This window comes from Miniopterus schreibersii (genome assembly GCF_964146895.1).
Source record: "Miniopterus schreibersii genome assembly, chromosome: 6".
NCBI classification, from domain to species: Eukaryota; Metazoa; Chordata; class Mammalia; order Chiroptera; family Miniopteridae; genus Miniopterus; species Miniopterus schreibersii.
Window position 1 is genome coordinate 41,122,489 of NC_138107.1, and position 23,799 is coordinate 41,146,287.

Consider the following 23,799-nt stretch of genomic DNA (forward strand, 5'->3'; position numbering starts at 1 on the left):
TTTCAAAGTTTACTTTTCATGCTGAAAACTGATCTGAGCTGCATGCCAAACCCTCCACCGGGTTTGCCTTAGCAGCTGAAACATCTCCAAACCACTGGGAAGAAGCGGCAGAAACAGAGTTTTATCAGAACCCGCCCCCCCGCTGATTGAGGACCGGCCCACAGCAGTGAAACGGCTTCGGGGTGAGGGGCTCCGCAGGGGTCTCCTCTGCCAGTCCCCAAGTCCGTACCTGACAGGCAATGGACCTGCGGAAGCCACACGCCATGTCTGCCTCGACGAAGCGCGTCCCAGCGGGGAGCTCTGGAGCCCCGCCCCGCCCCGCCCACCTCCGCAGCCCCGCCTCCGCGCGCCGGAAGCCCGCCTTGGAGGGTGATGCCAGCCAATCAAGAAGCCCAGTGGCCCGCCACTAACCTCTGCCCTGCTGCCGCGAGGGAGCGCGGGAAATCCCGAGTTTCTGGCTTGCAGCGAACCGCTGGGTCCATGGCCACCTCCTCGGTGTCCAAGGTACGTGGGGGAGGGCCGCCACTAAGACTCCGCCACAGTCTCTTTCCCTTTTGAAGGAGGCATGAAGCGGAGGTACCGTAGGCCTAGGTGTACTAACTTCAGGGGAAGGTGCGGCGGGCAGAGCTGAGATCTTTGCTCCAGGTCCAGTTGAGGCTAACTTTGCTTGGGGAGCGAAGATACCCGCCTGCCTTAGTGTTTTGGCTTAGTGGAGAATTTTTAAATTCTGGTTTGTTGAGATCGACTCTCAGGAGGATGTGCCACAGCCTCCGCCCTTTCCTTCTCAAATGTTTATTGTGCGCCAAGCACTCCATTAGGTACCGGGATACACGGGTAAACCGAATAGACTCAGCTTTTGCACACAAACACATCAAACACAGATAAACTGACCACGAACTGTGATAAATGTTAGCAAGAAAGAAATTTCTAAGTGAGAGCAGAAGAACCTAATCTAGATTGCCCAAGGTCAGCAGAGGCCTTTGGAGAAAGTCACATTTTAGCTGAGACCTGAAAAATGAGAAGTTAGGTGAAGGATTGGGGAGCGGGGTATGGGCGCGGGGTGGCTTTAGCAGAGAGAATGACGTATTCTTTGGCCCAGAAGATGGAAATAAAATGGCACATTAAATAAAAGAATTGAAGAATCTGTATAAACAGAGAGTAGAGATAGAGAAGGGAGCCTTATGAAAAATGAGAATGAAAAAGCAGTGTAGGGATGTGTGTGTGTGTGTATGTGTATGTGTGTAAGGAGATCATATAGATCTCATATTGGCTGCTTAGATGGCCAGGGATTGCAAGACATAGTATAGTTGGTAAGAAAATAAACTTTAGAGCTCTGTTGTCCAATTCAGTAGCCACTAGCCACATGTAGGTATTTAAAATAAAGTAAAATTAAATAAAATTAAAAATTTAATTCCTCAGTCTCGCTAGCCACATTCAGGTGCTCAGTAACCACATGTGGCTGTGACTGCATATTAGTGCAGATTTTGATACTTCCCTCGTTACTGAAAGTCCTATTGGATAGCACTGCTATAGACAGAGTAAAGTAAGACCTTTAGTAATATTATGAGTGCATTGGAAGTCCCTTAAGCTGTCTGATAACGCTGAGAATGCAGATGAAGGAGCTGCAAAGACATTTCTCTCTGTATTAAACCAGATCAATAAAGAAGGCTACACCATGGATCTAATTTTAATTTTTAAAAAAAAATTATGAGAAGCAGTGCCTTCCAAAACTACATATCAAGCTTAGGTTTAAGTTTACAAAAGATTGGCTAACTGTGATGCTAGGTGCAAGCCGGAAGAAATTTAACTGCTAGTGTTTGTTTTGTTTTTAAATTAGGATTGGTACTGTTTTTGTTTTGCCCTGGTTGTAAAGTTCCATAAGTTTTGAATGGTCTGTCCTCTAATCCTTTTTGTTGCATAAGCCTCTTATTATTTTTAAGCCTAACCCGAGGATATGTTTTTATTGATCCTTAGAGAGAAAGGAAGGGGGGGTGAGAGAGAGAGAGAAACATCAATGTGAGAAACATCAATAGGTTGCCTCCCGTGCCCTCCCTGAATGGGGATCGAACCCACAACCTAGGTATGTCCCTTAACCAGGAATCAGACCCACAACCTTTTGGTGTATGGGATGATGCTCCAACCAATTAAGCCATCTGGCCGAGACAAGCCTCTTATTTTTATATGTCTTGCAGAATTGTGAGATTTTTTTCAGGAGAGCACTTATGGCATTATAACAGAAATGCTTGTATTGAGATGACTATGAAGGGGTCCGAGGGTGCCTTACATAAATAATAATCTTTAAAGACTATCTCCCGAGTTCATGTAACTGCCAGCTTTCTTTTTTGTAACCTATCTAAACTCTTTCCTTGTCATATTTTCTTGCTGTGGGCTCTCCTAGACTTCTTCCTCCATCTCAAACACCATCCCTTGACCAGGAGTTCAAGGTGGTTAACCATATTACTACCACTGCCATACATTAGGATTCATTCTTGACACTCTTTGTATCTCATTCCTTCAGAGCTCCTTTTCCTTTACTGAATTGCAGATGCATATAGAAAGGAGGTAATTACAAGCTTGACATGGTACCACATGATTTTTCTAAATATGTTTGTGTATTTTAAATAGTTCCACTAGCTGCAGATACAAGAGTATAAGGCAGAGTTCTTACTTTGGATCCTATAATCCAAATGGGCACTTTATATTTGCACTGCTGTCTTTAGCACTATCCTGAGATGACTTTTTTGAGATATATTTTTCCATTTTCCATAGAAATGGCAATCTTTAGAAGCTGTCCATGACGTGTACCTTTAGAATTGGTAGAATAAACATAGGACCAGCAGCTTGGGGACTATATAGCACTAGTCAAATAATAACATGGAACTAAATATAACTAGGAAATTACCAGGAATATTACTTGGCAAGCATTCATTCTGTATACTGATTGCCTAATATATATGTTAACACTATCCTAAACATTGGGGAAATGATCTTGAACTAACTGTAGTCTGTGCTCTGAAGGTGCTCACAAACTACTTGGGAGACAGACCCTAAATAACTATGATACAGAATGAAAGAGATTTAAAATAAAGATATTCAAGTACTGTGAGATCTTACAGGAAGGAATAATTCTAACTAGAAAATTGGGGAAGATTTCCCAGAGTGGGTGAATTTGAATTGATCTGTAATGGATAAATGAATAAGTTTATCAGATGAAGAAAGGTGAAACAATAATAGCCAAATTCTCTATTTCCCATTACAGTTCTAGATAGTTGGAGTTTAATTAAGTAACAAATACTTCTTTTGAGATGGGAGAGCATCACTATTTTATATTTTCTTGATCTTCATTTTAATGTATACTACTAATATTCTTCTCTGAGTTTTATAATTTTGCGTTTAAATTTTGTCAGCATTTATTTTTTTTGTCTACCTCTTATATCAGGTCCCAAAGAGCATAATTAAAGATGAACATCCCTTCCTAGCTGGTTTACTCAGTGGTTAGAGCATTGGCCTCGGGGACTGAAGGGTCCCGGGTTTGTCACCAAGGGCATGAACCTAGGTTGCAGGCTCAATCCCCGGGAGGCAACCAGTCAGTGTGTCTCTATCACATCGATGTTTCTCTGTCTCTCTCCCCCACTTGCTCTGAAAAGCAATGGAAAAAATATCCTCAGGTAAGGATTAAAAAAAGAAAAAGATGAACATGCCATAGGAGGGAGGAGAAAGAAATGGATGGTTGTTGTATTGTTTAAGAATTTTCCTTCTATAACTAGATTGGAAAGAGGTGATTTCTTAGAACTTTAAAGAAACACTTTTTAAAAAAATTCTCACCCAAGGATATTTTTTCCATTGATTTTAGAGATAGTGGAAGGGAGGGGGAGGGAGGAGGAGACAGGAGAGACACACACACATGGATTGGTTGCATCCCGCACAGGTCCCTACTGGGGGACAGACTAATAACCCAGGTATATGTCCTTGACTGGGAATCCGACCGGACCCTTTGGTGCACAGGCTGATGCTCCAACCACTGAGCCACATTGGCCAGGGCACTTTTTTTTTTTTTTAAATCTGCTTATTCATAAAATACTTGGTTAATTTATCTGCTCCTTGACTAATTTGACTTTATGCTTTATTTTTTCTTTTTATAGGGCTGCTTTGTGTTTAAGCCAAATTTCAAGAAGAGAAAGATCTCTGAGCCAGTAGGTAAGATGTCTTAATATCAAATTTGTTCGTTTTCCTCCCCTAATTGAATTTAGTACGTCTCTTGTCTAAGCATGGCTTACTTACCATGTTGACATAGCAGGTATCTTCCAAGGCATAGGTCAGAGGGATAAGGGTACACCCCAGGGTTCTAATCTAAAAGGGAATACAAATATTCCTTCAAAAGGCAAATCAGAAAGTGAATTTACTTCAAAGGATATGTCACCATTCTTTAAAAGAGATTGACATAAAAATCTCAGTGGTTTCCTGGGGTAAAGTATGGGGAATTGACTGCAAAAGGGCAAGAGGGACTTTTGGAGTTAGGGAAATGTTCCCTTAATTTGAGGGGGTGGTCATATGAGTGCATACTTTTGTTAGGACATATCAAATGGGGACACTTAGACATACGAACTTTATTAAGATTTGTTTAAAGTTTTTAGTATTAGTAAATCTAATGTGTACAGTTGTATAATGTGCACTTTGAAGTACATTAGGTTTTTTCCATTGTGCTGATCTAAGACCAACAGATAGTGTTATAATATGAAAATCTTAGAGGAATTGACCGTAAGTTTAAGACAGATGGAGCATAAGTGAGGAAAACATATCCAGATTTTAGCACTTGCTTTCAGTGGCTTCAGTTCTTGAAAAAAGATTTTCCAAATAAGTAGGAAGATGTTCTGCATTGTGCCCACCATCTGTCTAAGAAAAGACTGGTAACTCTCCCTCTCCTCAGTATTGTGTGGAGAGAGAGAGAACTGTGAGTAGGAGCAGGAGGGAACCTGTCATCAGTGAGAACTGATATTCATTCTGTAGCTCCTTTCAGTGCTTACTTAATTTTTACCTACTTGATCAATAAATGGCTGAGTGAGAGAAGTCACGGAGACAGGTTAAAGTGTCCTACTGCTCTTGTTTTCCAATTTCTGACTTTGCTATATATTTTGATGTAGCATCATTCAGCACATAAAAAAATTTATGTCTTGATTTGCCACTTTAACATTTTCTATGATTTTACTCATTTTCAAAGATAACTATTTTTGTTCTGTTTAAGGCTACCTTGTTATTCTGCTTTGCCTCTTAGTAATTGTATATCTCCTTGCCTTTTTTTGTGGTTTGTTCTTTTATACTATAACCTTGTCTATTATTTTACCATATGATGACGTCAATATATTCTAAGCCTTTCGATAAAATTTAAAAAATCAATATTTGCTCCAAACTGAGTCAACTATGATTAGGAGGAAAGTTCCTTAATATGAAAGAGAGCTTCTATTCCAAACTCTCAGTTAACATTAAAATTTGATGGTAGGATACTAGCAGCATTCCAGGGAAGTCAGGAACAAAATGTGTACTTTCACAATTATGTAATATTATGAAAGTTGTAGCTGTTACAATAAAACACCTAGAAGTAAACAAGCTTTATGAAGGAAAGTAGAAAACTATAAGGAATGTAAAATATTGATTAAAGGAAGAGACTTGTAGTGTTTTTGTTTTTTTTGTTTGTTTGTTTTTAAATATATCTTTATTGATTTCAGAGAGAGGAAAGAAGAGGGAGAGAGAGAGATAGAAACATCAATGATGAGAGAGTCATTGATCAGCTGCCTCCTGCACGCCCCCGACTGGGGATGTATCCCGCAACCCGTTTTTTTGTTGTTGTTGTTGTTGTTTTTAAATATAGAGACTTGTAGTGTTTTTGGATGTGCATTTTTAACATATTAAAAATATCATTTCTCCCCAAATCAATCTACAGATTTTTCTTTTGTCCATTTAAAATACCAGTGAAATTGTTTTTCAGAAATGACAAAATTAGTTTGAAAGAATGGCTTAAAATTTTTTGAAAAAGAATGATGATATTTTGTGGTAATGGGAGGAAGACCTGAATCTATTCAATATTAGAATGAACTACAAAGCTACAATAATTAAAGCAGTTCAGGACTGGTATGTTTGGACTCAATAGAACAAAATAAAAAATTCAAAAATAGTTCCAAGTGTACTTATAAGTATTTAGATGATAAGAACATGCCAAATCAGTAGAAGAAATGAATGTTTTTCAAACTGAAGATTTTTATATATAACCCAGGTATGAGTCATGAAATCAGTTTAGTGGGTCATGAGAGTTTTAAAAAACAGAAAACATTTGGTATCACCTGATAAGTATTATTTTGTGGGCCTTTGGTTTTTGTTTCTGTTATATATATGTATGTTGGATTGTGATGTAAGATATATTCCTTAATGTGGGTTATGATTTTAAAAGTTGAAAACCACTGCAACAAATGGCATTTTGATAAATGACCAACTGTTTGGAGGAATACATTCCAAAAGTATATAAAGTAATACAGATAAATAGAAGTCTAGGCTAAAACTATGTCAATTGAACAAATGAACAAGGATAGTAGTGGTAAGTATCATTTAGTAAAGGAGAGTTCAAAGCAAATATATGAAGCAAAGTATACAAGGCCTTAAAATAAGAGCAAATAATGAAGATATACTAATATTAAATATATATATTTCAAATCAAAACCATTAAATAAAAACTTAGAAATCCAGAAGTAAATGATAGAAATACACTAAAAATTAAAAAGCTATTTAATCTTACACATATAATAATTATAGTAAGAATTTAAGATGTATAAATAAAATTAAATATAGAGGATATTGAATGTTACTGATCCCCAAATTATATGTGTGTGTGTGTGTGTGTGTGTATATATATATATATAGACATAATTTGATGCATATAAAAAATTCAGCCCCATCATTTATTGTGTTACTTTGTACAGGTATTTTCTAACTTTTATTATATTAAAAAAGACATGGACTGACTTCTTTCTGTATTTTCAGAGGAATATTTTAATAAAGGGAAAAATGAGTCTGAGGACAGTAAGCTTCGATATGAAACTTATCAGTTGATATGGCAGCAGATGAAATCTGAAACTGAGGTGAGTACTTTTTTAAATAACATTTCTCTAATAGTGTAAATCTCGTGTTGCTTCCCATATTCTTTTCCACCAGTTTACAAGAGAATTGATAAAATGTTGTTAATATTGGTTAAGTACAATCTGTATATACTGAAAACAAAAACAAAACCCTCATGTTCCAAGTATTAAGCATAGCTTCAGGTACTGGAACATATGTTTATAATGATAGTTGCTAAGGCAAGGGGCTCTTTATATATCCTCACAGCTTTGAAATGCTGTCACTCTTCAAATTAGCCATTCAGTTACACAAGTTAGAAATCAAGCTATTTCTAAACTACTTCACTTTCTCATCCTCATATCCACTTATCACATTCTTTATATTCCAGCTCTGAATAATTTCTCCACTATAGCAGATTCCTTGTTCTAGGGCCAACATCTTGAGTGGACTTGTTTTGTTTGACAAATACAGTGTTGTTGTTGTTGTTTAATGCCTGTGGGATGGTTATGCACTTTTCAGTTTATTACTGCTTCCCACCAGACTTTATTGCTTTACACCTAATGGCTTTGCTCATTCATGTATTCCATGTGATCCTTGAAGGTATTTGAGTATGTGGTTTCCAATTTAGGTCCTCTTCATTTCTTAACCTGATTGTCATGATATCCTACTTCTCATGTAAAGCCCTTCAGATCTGCCACTAGTCCCTGTGGCACCATTGGCCAAATTAGAAAGACCCTCCTTTGATGCAGATGCAGTCTTCAGGCAGGTTACAGGCATTTTCCAGCCTGGCTGCCAGTATGGCTTCTCCAGTCCCCTGTAACCGGGCCTTCACTGTGCTGCCAGGTTAACCCTTCCTAACCCTGATTTAACTGTATCTCTACTTCAAATCCCTTCAGTGGTTCTCCCCACAGGATAAAATCCAAACTCTTTAACATCAAATATATTTTTTCTTGGTCTAGCCCCTTGCTTATTTGTCTAACCTCATTCCCTACCACTTCTCATGTTCTTTATGTTTAGCTATGTCTGTGGTTCCTCAGATATTTGGTGCTTTCTTCCTTCCTTGCCTCCTTTACTACCCATTCCCTCAAACTTTCTTTTACCTGTCATCACCTCCTCCATCACCTGCTTTAATACTTTGGCTCAGATATTACCTCCTCAGCTTAAATTATATGCTCCTACTCTTTATTCCTATATTGTCATGATATCCTCCTGACTGATGTCCCTACTTCTCATGTAAAGCCCTTCAGATCTGCCACTAGTCCCTGTGGCTAGTTTCATTTTAAGTGTTCTTGCTCAATTTCTTTACTTTTTTAGGGTAGAGACCATCTTTCATTTGTAAGGTTGTTAGTCAGTGTTTGTTGAATGAATAAATGAGATTATTTAGTGAGGGGATCCAAAGCACGAATCACTGGAGATTTAAGGAAAAAATGTTTTTTATTTCATCATGATTATAATTTTACATGTAATATTTGAAATTGAATTGATGACAGTTTTCTTTCCTAAACTTAGAGAGACATGTCATATTTTTGCTAATAATAATCCCTAAAGTTTTGTATGTTCTGTGTAGCAATTGCAAGAGGAATTAAATAAAAACCTGTTTGACAGTCTAATCAAATTTCTGCAAAAGTCTCATTCTGGATTCCAGAAGAATTCAAGAGACTGGGGCTGTCAAATAAAACTCAGTGAAATTCCAACTGCTGCTCTTATTCTAGGTATGTGCATGTTTGTTTGTATGTTTTAAATTGGTGGTTCTGTTTTTTAAAATAGTGGGGAATAACCTGTTCTGGTAAACCTGTTTGGTCTCTCTTATTTACAGAGTTAAACCAATTATAGTTTGTTAGGTATACTTTCAAAACCAATAAAAGTTCCCTATACTGATCATACATCTGTAAATTAGAAGAAATTGATTTGGGTTAGCTAGTACCCTCCTCAATTTTTTGTCTAAAAAATTAAGGGGAAATATATTTCTGTTACTCTTTTCTTAGTTATTTTATAAAATATATGACATCTGTATTCAGTAATAAAGAAACCATCAGTATAGTAATAAATTTGATTTTTATACCTTTTTATCATATCTTCAGTGCAATTACTCTATGACCTTAATTTTATTTCCTTGTTCATAGTTTTTCAATCTTGGATTGTTTCATAATATTGTATTAATAGTAATTGTTGAAAAGCCATTTTGGATGAATTATATATAAATTGCTTTCAGACTGCAGGTTGTAAATTTCTTACTTAAATTTCCATCATTAGCATTTCATTTTAACCAAATATCTGGATTGCAGGTAGTGGAAAAATATTAGCAAATTTTTTTCATTCCTCTTGAAAAGAAAGTTGAATTTGCTTGAATTTCTAATATACTCTTAATTGCACTTTCAATTTGATATTTATTCAGGGTTTATTATACTAGTCGGCTCTGAGATAAGAATTCTTTTGTTTAATTCTTTCGTTTAATACTGCCTAATACTGTTCATTATCTACCTGATATTCAGGGCAGTACTTCTCAAGCTTTAATGGACCTAAAAATAACCTCTGGGGGATCTTAGTAAATGAAACTTTTCACTAATAGGTCTGGGGTAGGGTCTGAAACTCTTCATTTCTAGTAGGCCTCCAGCTGTTGCCCATACTGCTGATCCAGGGACCGCTCTGAGTAATAAGACTTTGTGGAATGATTTTTATAATGCTGTGGATCAGCTTTTCAGTGCAGCCTGCCACTTAATTTCAAAACTCCTTCCATTATGGATGAGAAACTAAGGCTCAGTTTTGGCTGGCTTGTACTGTTGGGTGCTTTCTTTCTCTACTGCCATGTTATAGTAATTATAGAATGGGAGGAACACAATCAAGAGGGATGGGCTGATAGATTATTGTGAGAGCACTGTTTAAATCCCTTCTCTGTCTACTGCCAAAAGGAGAAAAGCTAATGGAAATCATGTGTTTCAAAGTCAGTAGTTTGAGGTTTAGAACATTTTTCCAGTTAAAGATGCAGATTATCTTGTTTCCAATAGACAAGTTCATTGTCTTAAGGAACATAGTATTAAATGGCTTATAAAGTCAGTCAGACACGATAAGCCACTGTTTTACTAAACTCCTGAATTTGTTCAGAGATGTGGTATCACCATTGTAGACTGTAATGCATGCTAGAAATGTCATTTTGATGCTTTAAAAAAATCTGTACTCAAAGATACTTAAGCACAATTGCACACTTTCTATTTTCTATTAGGTATATGTCTATATATTTATCTATTTTAGTGTATGTCCACTTAAAAATATCCTGCTAACATTTTTGTTAGCACTCCTAGAAAAAAAAAAGTTGACTGCTGGTGGCCTGGATGATTCTGAACCTTTCTTCCAAGCAGTTGAAGTTTTATAGTAGCAAGTCTCAAGTAGTTTCAAGATGCCTGCTGCTGGCACCTGCCTAAGTGCCAAAGCACTTTTTAGACATCACAGATTGTCACCTCAGGGAAGTTACCAATTAATAGTATTTTTTCCAAAGTAGTGGGGAAATTTCCACTCAGTTCTGATAACTGCATGCAGAGCACTAAAATTCTGATGTGTGGGAATAAGATTCAGGGTTTAGTAAATACCTAAAGGACCTAAAATTATAATTTGTTTTTAGGCTCTTTCCTCAGAAATCAGTTTAGTGTATACTTTACCTATTATATTTACTACTGTGATCATAAATAATATTTCTGATTGGATTCTCCTCAGTTGTTAAGTGAGGGTCACAGTAAGGCTTGAATCCATAGTCCTTATTTTTGAATAACTATTTTAAAGAGCTCTTAGTGTGACAAAGGAATGAAATATTTTCAAGATGTTCCTAAGATGTTTTCAAGGGTCAACTACACATCTCCAGCAATTACTATATTTTAATTTTTAAGAATATGTCTTTATTGATTTCAGAGAGGAAGGGAGAGAGAGAGTAGAAACATCGATGAGAGTCATTGATAGGCTGCCTCTTGCACGCCCCCTACTGGGGATCAAGCCTGCAACTTTGGCCTGTGCCCTGACCAGGAATTGAACTCCTATCTCCTGGATCATAGGTCAATGCTCAACCAATGAGCCATGCTGGCTGGGCCCGGCAATTTTTTTTAAAAGAGAAATTGTGCTAAATACCTTTCCTAACAAGTAATTATAATGTGTGCCTCTAGATATCTATTATTACTGGAGCTCTCTTCATTAATGCAGTGTATTGTTTTGGTTTCTGTTATTAATCATGTCAAAATATTTTTACTTAGTAATTCACTTGACAAATAGCTTTTGTTGTTAAATTATTAATAATAAAAATGATGGTGTAATATTGATGTATAATCCCATAGGTGTGAATGTAACAGATCATGATTTTATATTCAGAAGTCTAACAGAAACCCTTCAGAATAATGTCACTCCATATGTAGTCTCATTGCAAGCTAGAGACTGTCCAGGTAAAGTATAAATACTTTAATAACCTTGGTGAGATGTTACCAATCTCTTCAGTCCTTCTCTCTCCATCTGTGTGTGTGTGTGTGTCTTTCTCTCCATGTCTGTCTGTCTGTCTGTCTTTCTGAAGCTTTCTTCATTCCTTTTTATTTGTAGGAAGAGTGTGGCACTATATTTTGGCTGTGTGAAGTTTAGTGCCTCCCAGAATATTCCAACCCAACCCCTGCCATATCAGCTTCACTGCCAGTAATAGTCCAGGCATTTTAAGTTGGAATGTTTGGGACAGGGAGCTGAGAATTGAGGAATTGGGAGTTCTTATTTAGCCCAACAGAGAATAGACTATGCAGGCTCATACTTCCAGCCTCATATCATCTTATTGTTCCACTTTGAAAGGCCACCGTTGGTAAAAATATTCCATTGCCAGAGCTTACTTTGGGTATCTGAAGCCATTAAATCATAAAGGATGTGGACACTAATAGAGTAAAATGTGCTTAGGTTTGGACTGATGTGCTTATGTACTTTATGTGCTTTATATTACTTTCATATTCATAAACTTATTGGAATTAAGTGAAAGCCCTTAGGACATCTTTAAAAATGACTTTGAGGAATATTTATAATCAGTAAAATAACTTATGTAAGTAATACTTTTGGTCTTTTTTAGAGTCTTTAAAAACCTTTTGCTGCCCAGAAGTAATTTAAAAATATGCTATTCTTAATTAATAGTTTTCATATTTATACATTTGTTCAGGTCACACTTTTATTATAGACAGTACACATAAACTTTGACCTAGTGTTAGTCTTAATTAATGAAATTTAAATATTAAGGAGAAGATACTAATGAACATTAATAGTATATTAAATGATAAATGTTATGTTGGTTAATGTTAAGTGAAGAAAAACACATTCTACTCAAATAATGTAATCTACTGATCAAGAAGTTTCAGTTGTTTTTGGTTTGTTTTAAGGAGAGATAAACGTTCTTACTTTTATCTTCTGCAGATATAAAACATTTTTTGCAAAAGCTGTTCTCACAGTTGATGGACTGCCGTGTAGATGTGGAATCCAAAGAGGAGGAAAAAGACATCCATAAAAAGACACATTGTTCAATGGATTCTCTTTCCAGTTGGTATATGAGTGTCACACAGGTAAATGCAAACTAACAATTTTCTCCCAAGAAATTGGCATATGACTGAAGAGGCTTGGAGCTGTATTAAGCATAGTACTGCTTTGTTCTAATAAGGATATGCTTGTGCAGCACTAGCTATAAATTTAACAGTAGCTACTTGTTTTTCCTAAGGCTACTAGGATTTAAAAGTATTCTTTTATCAGTATGTGGCCTACTTCCTGGTAAAAGTTTAGGTTCCTACAAGGCCATTTTATATGTAGGAGAATGTCAACTAATGACAAAAACAGTGTCTGGAATTACCTCATGGGTTCCTCAGTATTTGCTTTTGTGCAATAGAATCATGCTATCAGTATCTATTGCTAACTTAGTCTGTTGAGAAATAGCCATATATATATTTTTTAAGAATCTAATTTGTTCCATGTTTAGAAGTCTTGGGGAGTAGATGCTCTCTAAGTAAAGTATATTAAACAAACAGATAAATAAAAAGAAGTTTCATTCTACCGTGTTAGTCTCTGGTGAAAATGAATAACCTAGGTGATTCAAGGGTAACTGTACCATAAAACCACAGCTTTAGTTTATGATGCTGTGTAGCCAGGTAGTATGGGAAAAAAATACTGTGGTGACATTTTTTGATGAATATATTTGCTGAAGTCATTATAAGTGAAGTATACTTTTGCGTTATGTAATCATTAAACTGGGTCTAATGATTACTGTAGTATCTTAATTTGATCCAGAATTTTAGATTTTTTTTAAAATCTTCACCCGAGGATATGTTTTACTGATTTTAGAGAGAGTGGAAGGGAGAGAGAGAGAGAGAGACAGACAGATACCTATGTATGAGAGAAACATTGATCATTTGCCTCCCGTATGCCCCTCCGGGGGATCAAACCCACAACCTAGGTATGTGCCCTGACCAGGGATAGAACCCTCAACCTTTCGGTGCATGGAATGACACTCTAACCAACTGAGCCACACCAGCCAGGGCCAGAATTTTAGATTTTGTAGAAATCAAATGCTACATGCAATTTAGAATATTGGGATTGGACTAGATAATGTTTAAGATGCTTTTCAACTTGAAATTTCACAGTAGCAGAGCAGTGTTATTCATTTTGGTTTTTAATTAAAAATACTAGTTCTCATTTAAGAGCAAAGCAAAATATGACATTCTAGCAGCAGAAAAATCAATTTTATAGAGACTGTTCTCCTCATGCCTTTTTGTCATTTTTTTCAGATAGCAGAAAATATAAATATTTTATATCAGTTATATATTTTACTGAACTTTTTCCTTTTTGGTTATTATTCCTATGTCAGACAGAAAGATCCTGCTACTAACTTGGAATGAATTTCTATTTATTATGTGGGAGAAATAAAAAAAAGTTACTGTAAAATGTAAAGGGAGATAGATCTATGTGTATAGTACTGTTTGATTGGTAAAGCTTACCTTTAATTCCTTCTTTCCACAACGGCTTAAAAGAATACAGACCCAGGAAAGCCAGGGAAAAAGAGGACTTCTAGCCACTGGCACTCTCCTCCCGTTGTGCTTATCTTAAAGAACATGGAAAGCTTCACCACAAAAGTACTCCAAGACTTCATAATTATCAGCAGGTAGATGATGTATCATATGTTTTTTGGGCAAAATTTCGTATACCTTTTTCAGAGAAAATAAATGGCAATTTGATCTTTATTTTAATACCAAATGGATGGAAACCAAGATGATTTCAAATTCCTTATAATTGAATGTTCTAAGACCTCCTATCAGAGTTTCATTTGCTTTTTGACCAAAGAATGAGAATCAAAAGAGAGAAGTTAGCGAATTTTAAATTAGCATGATAATACAGTTTCTCTCACCAGGGTTGTCTGTCTGTTACTTGGCCATTAAATGTATAAAGTACTGTAGGTTGAGATAGTTTTGTCAGATCTTATTTTCTGTTACCTTTCCACCCTTAGAAGTTTCGAGTTAGCTCTACTGTTTGGGTTAGCTCTACTGAGCAAGAGTGTTTTCTAAATAATATTATTTTATATAATATTTCTAGTGAGAATCTACTTCCATGATCTCATTGGATCTTTAAGGCAATCCTATAAGACTCAGAATTAAAGTAACTAACTATTTTAAAATCCAGTAACATGCATTACCCATGGAACATTTTTAAAAGTATAATTTATTTTGTCTTCTATATGTTAACTTGCTTAATAGTTATGGTTACATTTGCCTTAATCTATATTGTGTTATAATTTACTAATATACTTATTATTTCTATTTTGATAGTGTCTTTTTCCCCCCACTAAAACTAAGATTTCTAGATCCTAAGACTTTTTCTTAATGCTAATACTGAACTGCTTAACATGCTGGAAAAATGCACAGTATGGCATAGTGACAAAAAAGCTCTACTTTTTTGGAGCTCAGACTTGTGACTACTTTTACCATCAAAAGTAAGGAAAAAGAACTTAAAAGAGTAACAGTCCAGGCAATTTACTCCTATGAAGGTAGAACTGTATACAGCTAGAATATGAAAAGCAATACCTAACAGGAGAGAGCAAACAAAATCATCAGCCATGATACTTTGGACTGACCTGCAGTAGCTCTCAAAGAGAGTACTGTTTTACTCTGTGGAAGTCATTTGTGTTACTATTGGTAATGCTAAGAATCAATCATGTTCAATAAGTTTGAGTTAAGAATGCGAGGAAAGAATGTAACATTTTTTGTAATGTCCATTAAAACTATGTTTTACATATGTGTAAGTTTTTTAATTCTTAGCTATAATGGCTGGGTGACATAGTGTCTGTTAGAAATGTCCATAAACAGAATAAATTACCTTGAAAATTAGTGAGCTTCATGTCACTGAACTCTTAAAGCATAGGCTGGATAACTATCTCTGAGGGAAGACTGTAGGTAGGACTCAAATTTTGGATGAGAGGTTAAATTGTATGGTATCTGACCACCTCTTCTAACACTTGAGATTGTGTAACCATAGAGGGAGGCACTTAATCTCTCTAAACCTCTGTGTTCTCATTGATAAAATGAGAGGAACCATTAATAGGCTGATTTCAGAGCTAGAATGCGTGGGAAATAATTATTTCTATGTTACTTAACAGAGGAAAATTAGTGGCCTAGCAAATTTTAGTGTCTAGAATGATTCTTCTTACCAGTGTCTTATAAAGTAGCCATAAAAATAAAGGCCTTATTTTGAAATATGGTGTATTGAAATATATTTGCTAAAGAAATCCCACTTTTGTATTTTATTTTTTAAACTAGTCAACATCTACATGAATTTCCACTAATACTCATTTTTGGAATTGCCACATCTCCTGTTATCATCCATCGGTTGCTTCCTCATGCAGTATCGTCTCTGTTGTGTATAGAAATATTCCAGTCTATGTCTTGCAAGGAGCACCTGAGTACGGTTCTTGATAAGGTAAAAAGAAAAAAATTTACCAGTGAATGAAATAGGATGAACAGGAAACTGCCAAGAATAGATTATAAATGTTAATGACAAATTTCTGTATCTCTTCAGAGTATGATGTTAAACATATTCCTTCACATACTTATTATTTTTATTTAGTGATTTTTATAGTGATATAGTATTGCCTCTTGGGATAAAATAAAAGATTTATGAAAAGAATGATATAGCTATCAATTGGCTATTACTCAATGGAAAATTGTTGTTTTTAAAAATAAATTTTTACAGAATTTAATTACTTCCTGGTAACAATAGCAATGTTTGGATTCTTAGATTTAATATTAAATGATCTGAAGTTTTTAGTGGACTCTTTCCTGTCATGCTGCTCTTGACTGAAAATAAATACTAAAATTTTCCCAGACCATAGCTCTAAGTTTCCACCTAAACAGAAATATGGTTCTTTAGTATTGACCTTCCACAAATTGTAGCTAGACTCAGCCCCTTTAAGGTGCACTTTATGTTGCTTGTGTAAGGTAAACTAATGACAACCTTCCATTTATTTACTATCCAATTCTACAGTTTTTCCCCATGAAGGAGGTATCCATTGGTTTGCTGACCCTTTAGGGAAAATTTCTGCAGTATTTAAGATTGCTTGGTTGTATCCAAGTTCAGTTGGTCTAATATAACCATGCTTCTGTTTAAAAAACCTAGTGTGACTTCATTTTCAAATGTAAAATCTTCACTATAGGCCATTGAAAAATAGCTGGATAATACAAATTCAGCTATTTTATATTTTTGAAATGGACATATATTAGTTTTGGGTTTCTCATTTAACAGCACATAAAGTGTATCAGTAGGGATGAAAAAGAAATCAGATAGGAATTGCCAAAGCCTGTGGCTTCTGGTGGGAGAAAGAGGACATAGTTACCAGATAGTTTTTCTAAAGCTAGGGATTGGCTAGAGGATGCTGGACATCTGTGATTCTGAATATGTAGTATGAAGAGCTTCTTTTTGTTATTACTGTTGTGTAAATTAATTTAAATTTTTAGTTGATGTTTGACCTAAAAGACCTAGCTATTGTTACAGCTTTCATAGTTACTGTGTCATAGTCTCATTCTTTGCCTCATTATTTATACTTGATATTTATGAAGAGTAAAGACTAACAAGGAGTGTATCCTGCCCCCCCTTTCTCTCTTTCAGCTACTTCTTACAACTCAGTTTCCCTTTAAACTAAGTGAAAAAGTGTTACAGATTCTGACCAGCATCTTTTTGTATTATGATTTCTCAATTCAGAACTTTATAAAAGGACTTCAGGTAAGAAGACACTAATGGGTTTGAAAATTCACAAGCTGATTCTAAAGAATTTGCATCTTATTTTAAACCGACTAATGATATTTAAGGCATTTTATTTATTTATTTTTTATTTATTTATTTATGTATTTCCCCCATTAAGACATTTTAAATGACAAAACCTAGAATAAGTAAATTCAAGTTCTATTATTCTAGGTTCTACAGCAAAAATGTAGAGAATACATTTTTGGCCCCCCTCCATTCTAGTGATTCTTAACCATGTTGGGGGTGGGGAGGGAAAAGAGACCTTTTTTTCAAGAATCTGATGAAAACTTACGGACTTTTTAGCTAGGAAATGTTATATATATAAGGGGTCAGCAAACTTTTTTTGTAAGGGACCAGATATTAAATATTTTTGGTTTTGCATGCTACATACGGTCTCTGCTGCATATTCTTTGTTTTCTTCTTTTTAAAAAATAACCCTTTAAAGATATAAAAAACATTCCTGGGCCATGTAAAAATGGGCTGTGGATCATAGCTTGCTGTCCCCAAACATATGTGTGTGTGTGTGTTCATTTATATTTATTCTTATATATTGGGATTGCATTTTCATTAAGATTTCCTGAATTGCCAGAAAAAATTCATGAACCTAGCTTCATAACATCTTTTCTAAACTAAAAATGGACCCTATTCTTCAGTTGCTTAAAACTTAATATTACTTGCCTCTCTTGGCAACTACCTAAAATACCTCAGCAAAGTGTAATCATTATGAACACATGCCAGTCGTCATATTGATTAAAACCTATGTATTAGTAACTTCAGCACAGAAGTGCAGTGTGATAATACCTCATGTTTATGTAATGCCTAGATGTTTATAAATTATTTTCCATATGTACTCTTCTTCCACATAAAACTAGTGGTCTGTTAAGGCTAATATTTGTCTTTATTTCAATTTAGATTTTTTTTAAAAAAAAGTATTTGAAAGAGATTAAGTGATATTGAGCTGAAACAACTTCTAATTTACTTCTTATTCATTATTGTTAATTGACCCAGATATTGAGAACTCACTTGGACAAAAATGTTAAGTGATACTGGGTTCTTATCCCATTTATAGCTCTATGATAACTCATGTCTTGTTTCCATTCCTCCTCCCCAGGAAGTTCCTTATCATGTTTGATTTTTATTTTTCTCATGTTTAAAAAGTGGTGTTAACATTAGAGTAGGTATTACCACATTAATGTAATTGGAAAATATAAATAAGAAATAAGATTATGTTAACATGTACAAAAATAATTTAGCACTTGGCATGAATAATTACTTTCTAATTTGTACTTGTTTCTAAGTTAGGCTGGTCCTTTGCCTTACAGCCTTATTATGCTTCCTCAAGAATGGCCTATTTTGGAGGATTTCCTCTAGTCTTGGGTATCTGTTCCTCAGCTCTATAGGCTCAGAAATTCATTATCAGTTTACTTAGTTAGGCAGGACCAAGCTCAAATACCTTAAGGGTAATATTTAAACTAGCATGTTAATTTATTCATTTGTCATGGGGAGTGCTATCTTCCAGTGACCAGAGTATGTTTTGTCTACTATGTAGGGAACTGTCTAGCATCAGGGTATCTGGAAAAACCAAACTGGTCATAGAAGGTTGCTTAGAGTCAAAGTTTTTTACATGAGAGTCTTACAAGATACCTTACCTGTTATGAATGTGGAAAATCTTTCTCCCTTATACTGTGAAGATTATAGCATTCTAGTTGCTAGAATACTTGTATCTATCAGATGTTGTACTATGTTTTCCTCCATGAAGTAAAACTGAGTTTAAAAAGATACATTTTCTTTAGACATCCTCATTTTCATTATTCTTTTTATCTGTAGGCAAGGCTTCTACCATTGTAACATTTTTATTTATTTAGCAGACCAGTTTTTACACTGATTTTTAGATTGGTATTTTTTATGAGTTTTGGGGCATCAATTAGAACCTTAGGTCACACCCTAATCACATCCCCACCACATTTACTGTTCTGTTACTGTTAGTTTCTTCTGCAGGTAGCTAATTTATCCATTTATATTAGTTTCTTTTAGTTTATACTTCAGAGATTTTAATATTCTGACCTTGTCCATAAAATGGGAGCCTTAAAATATTAAAGGTATATAGCCATTTATGTATTGTTTGTAGTGTTTTTGTGACATTATTAAGCATATTAGTGCCGTAAATACTTCTGCTGTTTAAAAAAAACAAACTTAAAATTGAGCAGACATAGGGCAAAAGATTTACTGCTAAAATATAACAAATATATTTAATCTTTGCAATTTTTTCTAGCTTTCTTTATTAGAGCATTTCTATTCCCAGCCCCTCAGTGTTCTGTGCTGTAATCTTCCGGAAGCCAAGAGAAGAATAAATTTTTTATCAGATAATCAATGTGAAAACATCCGACGTCTTCCATCATTTAGGAGGTAAAAAAAGAAGTACATATTTAACATATCTTATAATAGAGTTTGGGGCAAAAATTGGATCTCAGATCCAGTTATTTTTGAAGAGGAGAGAGGAAAAATAACCTTTTAATTTTTTTAGATCAGATTAAAACCCTTTCTTTTAAATTTTTTTTTTTTTAATTAATTTTTAAATTTTTTAGAGAGGAAGGGGATGAGGGGAGAGAGAGAGAAAAAAACATCCATCAGCTGCCTCCTACAAGCCCCTTACTGGGGATGGAGCTCGCAATGTAAGTATGTGCCCCGACTTGGAATTGAACCAGAAACCTCTCTTTTCAACCGAGTCACAATGGCCAGGGCAAAACCCTTCTGTTTTTAATTGTGACATTTCTATGTTAGATCTGAAAATTTGGCATAAAGAAAAATAATTCTACAAGGGGGCATAATTTACACGTTCTCCAGGTTACTTTTTATAAATAACATTTCCTATTTCTGGAGTTTCTGGTCTTTGTTTATGATTAGACCCCTAGACTGAACTGTGGCTGACTTAAGGAGTTAAAAATTACCATTAAACCATGACTGTCATCTTGAACTTATTTTTGAGTAGGAATGAAAGAGTGTGACCACCAATCTAGGTAGTTCTTTTTCCCCATGTGCTTTTCAAATATTTAGAATGTTTAATTTTCCCTTTTTGTGTATGATATGGTAAACATTTTAGGTACGTGGAAAAGCAAGCTGCAGAAAAGCAAGTTGCACTATTGACCAATGGGAGATTTTTGAAGGTAGGAGTGTAGATGTATTTCTTTCAGCTTTATTCTTCTTGTTTTATTCATGAAAAAGAATGTGCATGTGATATTTACTGAGTTAATTTTATACAACATATCTGTGTATCAATATGCTTTGCAGAATGAAGTAGTAGGTCTTGATAATCATATAGGAGTGTGACTATTAAAGATGACACAAAACCTCATCTAAGAGTTAACACTTTTTTTATTGAGGAAAAATATTAACTAGAACATTAGGTTTCTTCTGTGGTCTATTTTGAAAACACTTTTAGGTCTCAGCTTTCTTTCCACATGACAGTTTTGGAATTTGCAGGCAATTTCATTTTAATATCCTTTTAAAGATTGTCATAAATAAAAGCACATAGAAGCCATGCAGCTTAGGGACCCACTGCTAAGTGGGTATTGATTTGATAAAATGTTGTTATATATTTTAAAAAATTTGATATTGATAATATAATGCCAGGAAAGAGGTAATGAGCTTAAAATATTATGAATTAGCCATACGATGTAGGGAATATCAAAAGAAGGAGTTTGGGTTCTTTTCTTTCTTGAATAAATAATACTTGGACATGGTACATCATTCAGAAGGCAATATACAGTGAAAAGACCCCCCCCCCCCCATTTATCTCCACCTGTCCTCTTTCCCTCCCTGGATACAGCCAGTATTACTAGTTTCTTACATATTGTTCTAGAGATATTCTCCATGTACACAAGTAACTACGTATATTATGGGGGTTTCCTCCCCTGTTTTATAGAAATAAGTATATACACTGTTCCGCACCTTGTTTTGTTTTGCATGTAATCTTGGAAATCATTCCGTATCAGTACTAAAAAGTGGCATAGTATTTTATTGAATGAATGTACCTTCATTTTATTTAACAAGACTCTTACTGATAGACAGAAACATATACTTGTTTTTATACTCTTTATGCCTTTTTAAGGAAAAAGTTGTTAGAAAATTGTAATAAAATCAAGATGAGATTGAAGTTAAGCCCTGGTGCTATGTGTGAGTTTTGCTATTATGTACAATTTTCAAATTTTGAATAAAAGAATGTTAGTTCCTTGAGGACATGTGTTCTGTATAGTTCTAAGTACTATACCTCCTTCTTGTAAATTCTCAAAAATTATGAAGTGGTTTTTTTTTTTGAGGTACAATTGACATACAACATTACAATGGAGAATAGCTTTTATTAAACATTAATTTAATGCAGAATCCACACTGGGCCTTAATAGAAAATCACTTCTAGATTGAGTTTAATAATTGTTCTAATAATCTCTGTAACCTTTTCAGAGCAGTATAGGAAGTCCTCAAACCCTAATGCAGGTTATTTTGGTAGAGAGGAAATTTAAGAACCACTGGAAAAGGATGTGTGGGTGTTTACTGAAGTCTTTAAGATCAGATAGATTAGCTCTCTGCTGAGTGAGTTTGTTGCCAAGTGCATTTCCTGCTAGAACTTTCTGTCAAGAGTGTATTTTCAGAAGCCAGGAATAGATTTTTAAAGAGGAACTTTAACCACTGAGTTGACAAAGGGAGAGAGTGTCTAGGCTGGTCTCTTATAGAAATAGCCTCACATTTATCTCTGCTTTTCAGTAACTTTTTGTGTATTTTCTAAACATTTATTTCTACTATGCTTGTTCTTGTACTTTCAGCCTGTTTGTTATCTTTGCCATATTCACTTTAGGATTTTATGTTTTGTCATTTAAAAGCAAATTTTCTTGAGACTTATATAGTGAGAAATATGGAGGAGCACAAAGATTTGTACCCTTAGCCTGAAAAAGTCATCTGCAGGTTACCTACTGAATTCAAAGAACAGAAGATGACTATGAAAAAAAATTAATCAATATGTCTGTTGATTAATTTGTGGAGTGAAAGTGCCTTTGAATATTTTATTCTTATAATGCTTTTTTCTTTTTATAGTTTTGTTTTGAAATACATGATAATCCAATTTATGTGTATTTTACAACAATTAAAAAAATTGGAAAACTTCACATTATAATATAGTACTTCATGATATAGGGGAAGATCCTTATCTTGACCTCAGAAGTCTTGCATTTGAACTCCAGCTACTCAAGAGCCATGTGTACTTAAGAAAATCACTTACCCTATTTTTTCTCAGAGGTTTAGTGATAAAGTCTGCTCAGCAAGTGAGAGTGAGTTAAAAACAAATATGACTAAAAGTTTTATAAATGTAAACCATATTGTTACTATTTTTTATTATGATAAAAATTAAGATATCATTATGAATACATAGTTTTAGATATTATACTATTTTATATACTATATGTAATATTATATGTAAACTATCCTGTTATATAGTCATATCAATTATATAGCTATATAGACATGCCTACTTTTAGAGTTTATTTTTGTACCTAGTTTCTACACTCAGATTTTTAAGACATATACCTCCAGGTATATTCCAGAGAAATGTATAATCTTTATGTCTGGACTGTTTCTGCCCAAAAATCTGCTTTCTTCTCTACTCTGATGAACTAAACCAGTGGTTCTCAGATCAAAATCACTTGAAGGGCTTGTTAAAACATGTTTCTGGGCTCCATCCCCAGAGTTTCTGACTTTGTATGTGTGCATTTCTAGCAGGGTTCCAGGTGATGCTGAGACTGCTGGTCTAAAGACCTTTCTTTGAGAACCACTGAGCTAGATTGACTCCCTAGAAGGAAATGTTTATCTTTCCCTTACCTTATTTTCTTAAGTATAGAACTAATCTGAAATCCCAATCTGAACTAATGATTCATCATAAATATCCTCTGGCTGGACTCAAGATGTTAAAAAAACCTGAACTCCCTTAAAATTATGGACCTTTAGTTTATTAAGTACTGCCTTAAAACTATATGCCAACTTTGTATTTTTATAAACTTAAGGACTGGGCTTTTTGAGAGTGTACTTTTAAATTTAAAAATTCAGCTGATTAAACCATGTACATTTGTGGACAATTCACTAGGGAGTTTAAGGTGGAATGTTAGGAGGCCATTTACAACTGATGAAAGACTAAAGATTCTGTGAATTTTCTTATTTCTGAATAGTCTGTCCCTTGAACAGTTGTACAATGTAACATGGTACAATGGCCAAAAAGTGTACTCTGACAGTTAACAGTCAAGTTCTAAGTTTAAGCAGAATAAGCTACACCACTCCCAGTTGAAACTTCTGATGACTCAATAGCTTTCAGACCCTTCAAAGAAGTTTAACGAAATAATCTTTAGAGTTTCTTTTGTCTCTGGAGTGCTATGATTTTAT

General features: G+C 34.7%; 2 protein-coding genes across 4 annotated transcripts in view; one reads left to right on the plus strand and one right to left on the minus strand.

Annotated features, from left to right (window-relative positions):
- The window catches only part of RARS2 (arginyl-tRNA synthetase 2, mitochondrial), a 51,912-nt gene extending 51,608 nt beyond the window's left edge, over window positions 1–304 (minus strand). For both annotated transcript variants that reach the window (XM_081140940.1, XM_081140941.1), the window contains exon 1: window positions 230–304. In XM_081140940.1, the coding sequence (XP_080997066.1) occupies window positions 230–265 (36 nt within the window). In that variant the 5' untranslated portion in view covers window positions 266–304. The remainder of the gene's footprint in view (window positions 1–229) is intronic.
- Window positions 305–409: 105 nt separating this feature from the next.
- The window catches only part of ORC3 (origin recognition complex subunit 3), a 50,322-nt gene continuing 26,932 nt past the window's right edge, over window positions 410–23,799 (plus strand). The window contains exons 1-11 of one of the 2 annotated variants that reach the window (XM_081140938.1): window positions 410–504; window positions 4,143–4,197; window positions 7,030–7,127; window positions 8,672–8,816; window positions 11,421–11,525; window positions 12,520–12,665; window positions 14,121–14,251; window positions 15,900–16,059; window positions 17,245–17,358; window positions 19,652–19,785; window positions 20,480–20,543. In XM_081140938.1, coding sequence (XP_080997064.1) covers window positions 481–504; window positions 4,143–4,197; window positions 7,030–7,127; window positions 8,672–8,816; window positions 11,421–11,525; window positions 12,520–12,665; window positions 14,121–14,251; window positions 15,900–16,059; window positions 17,245–17,358; window positions 19,652–19,785; window positions 20,480–20,543 — 1,176 coding nt within the window. In that variant the 5' untranslated portion in view covers window positions 410–480. The remainder of the gene's footprint in view (window positions 505–4,142; window positions 4,198–7,029; window positions 7,128–8,671; window positions 8,817–11,420; window positions 11,526–12,519; window positions 12,666–14,120; window positions 14,252–15,899; window positions 16,060–17,244; window positions 17,359–19,651; window positions 19,786–20,479; window positions 20,544–23,799) is intronic. The other variant, XM_081140939.1, reaches the window with a different exon arrangement.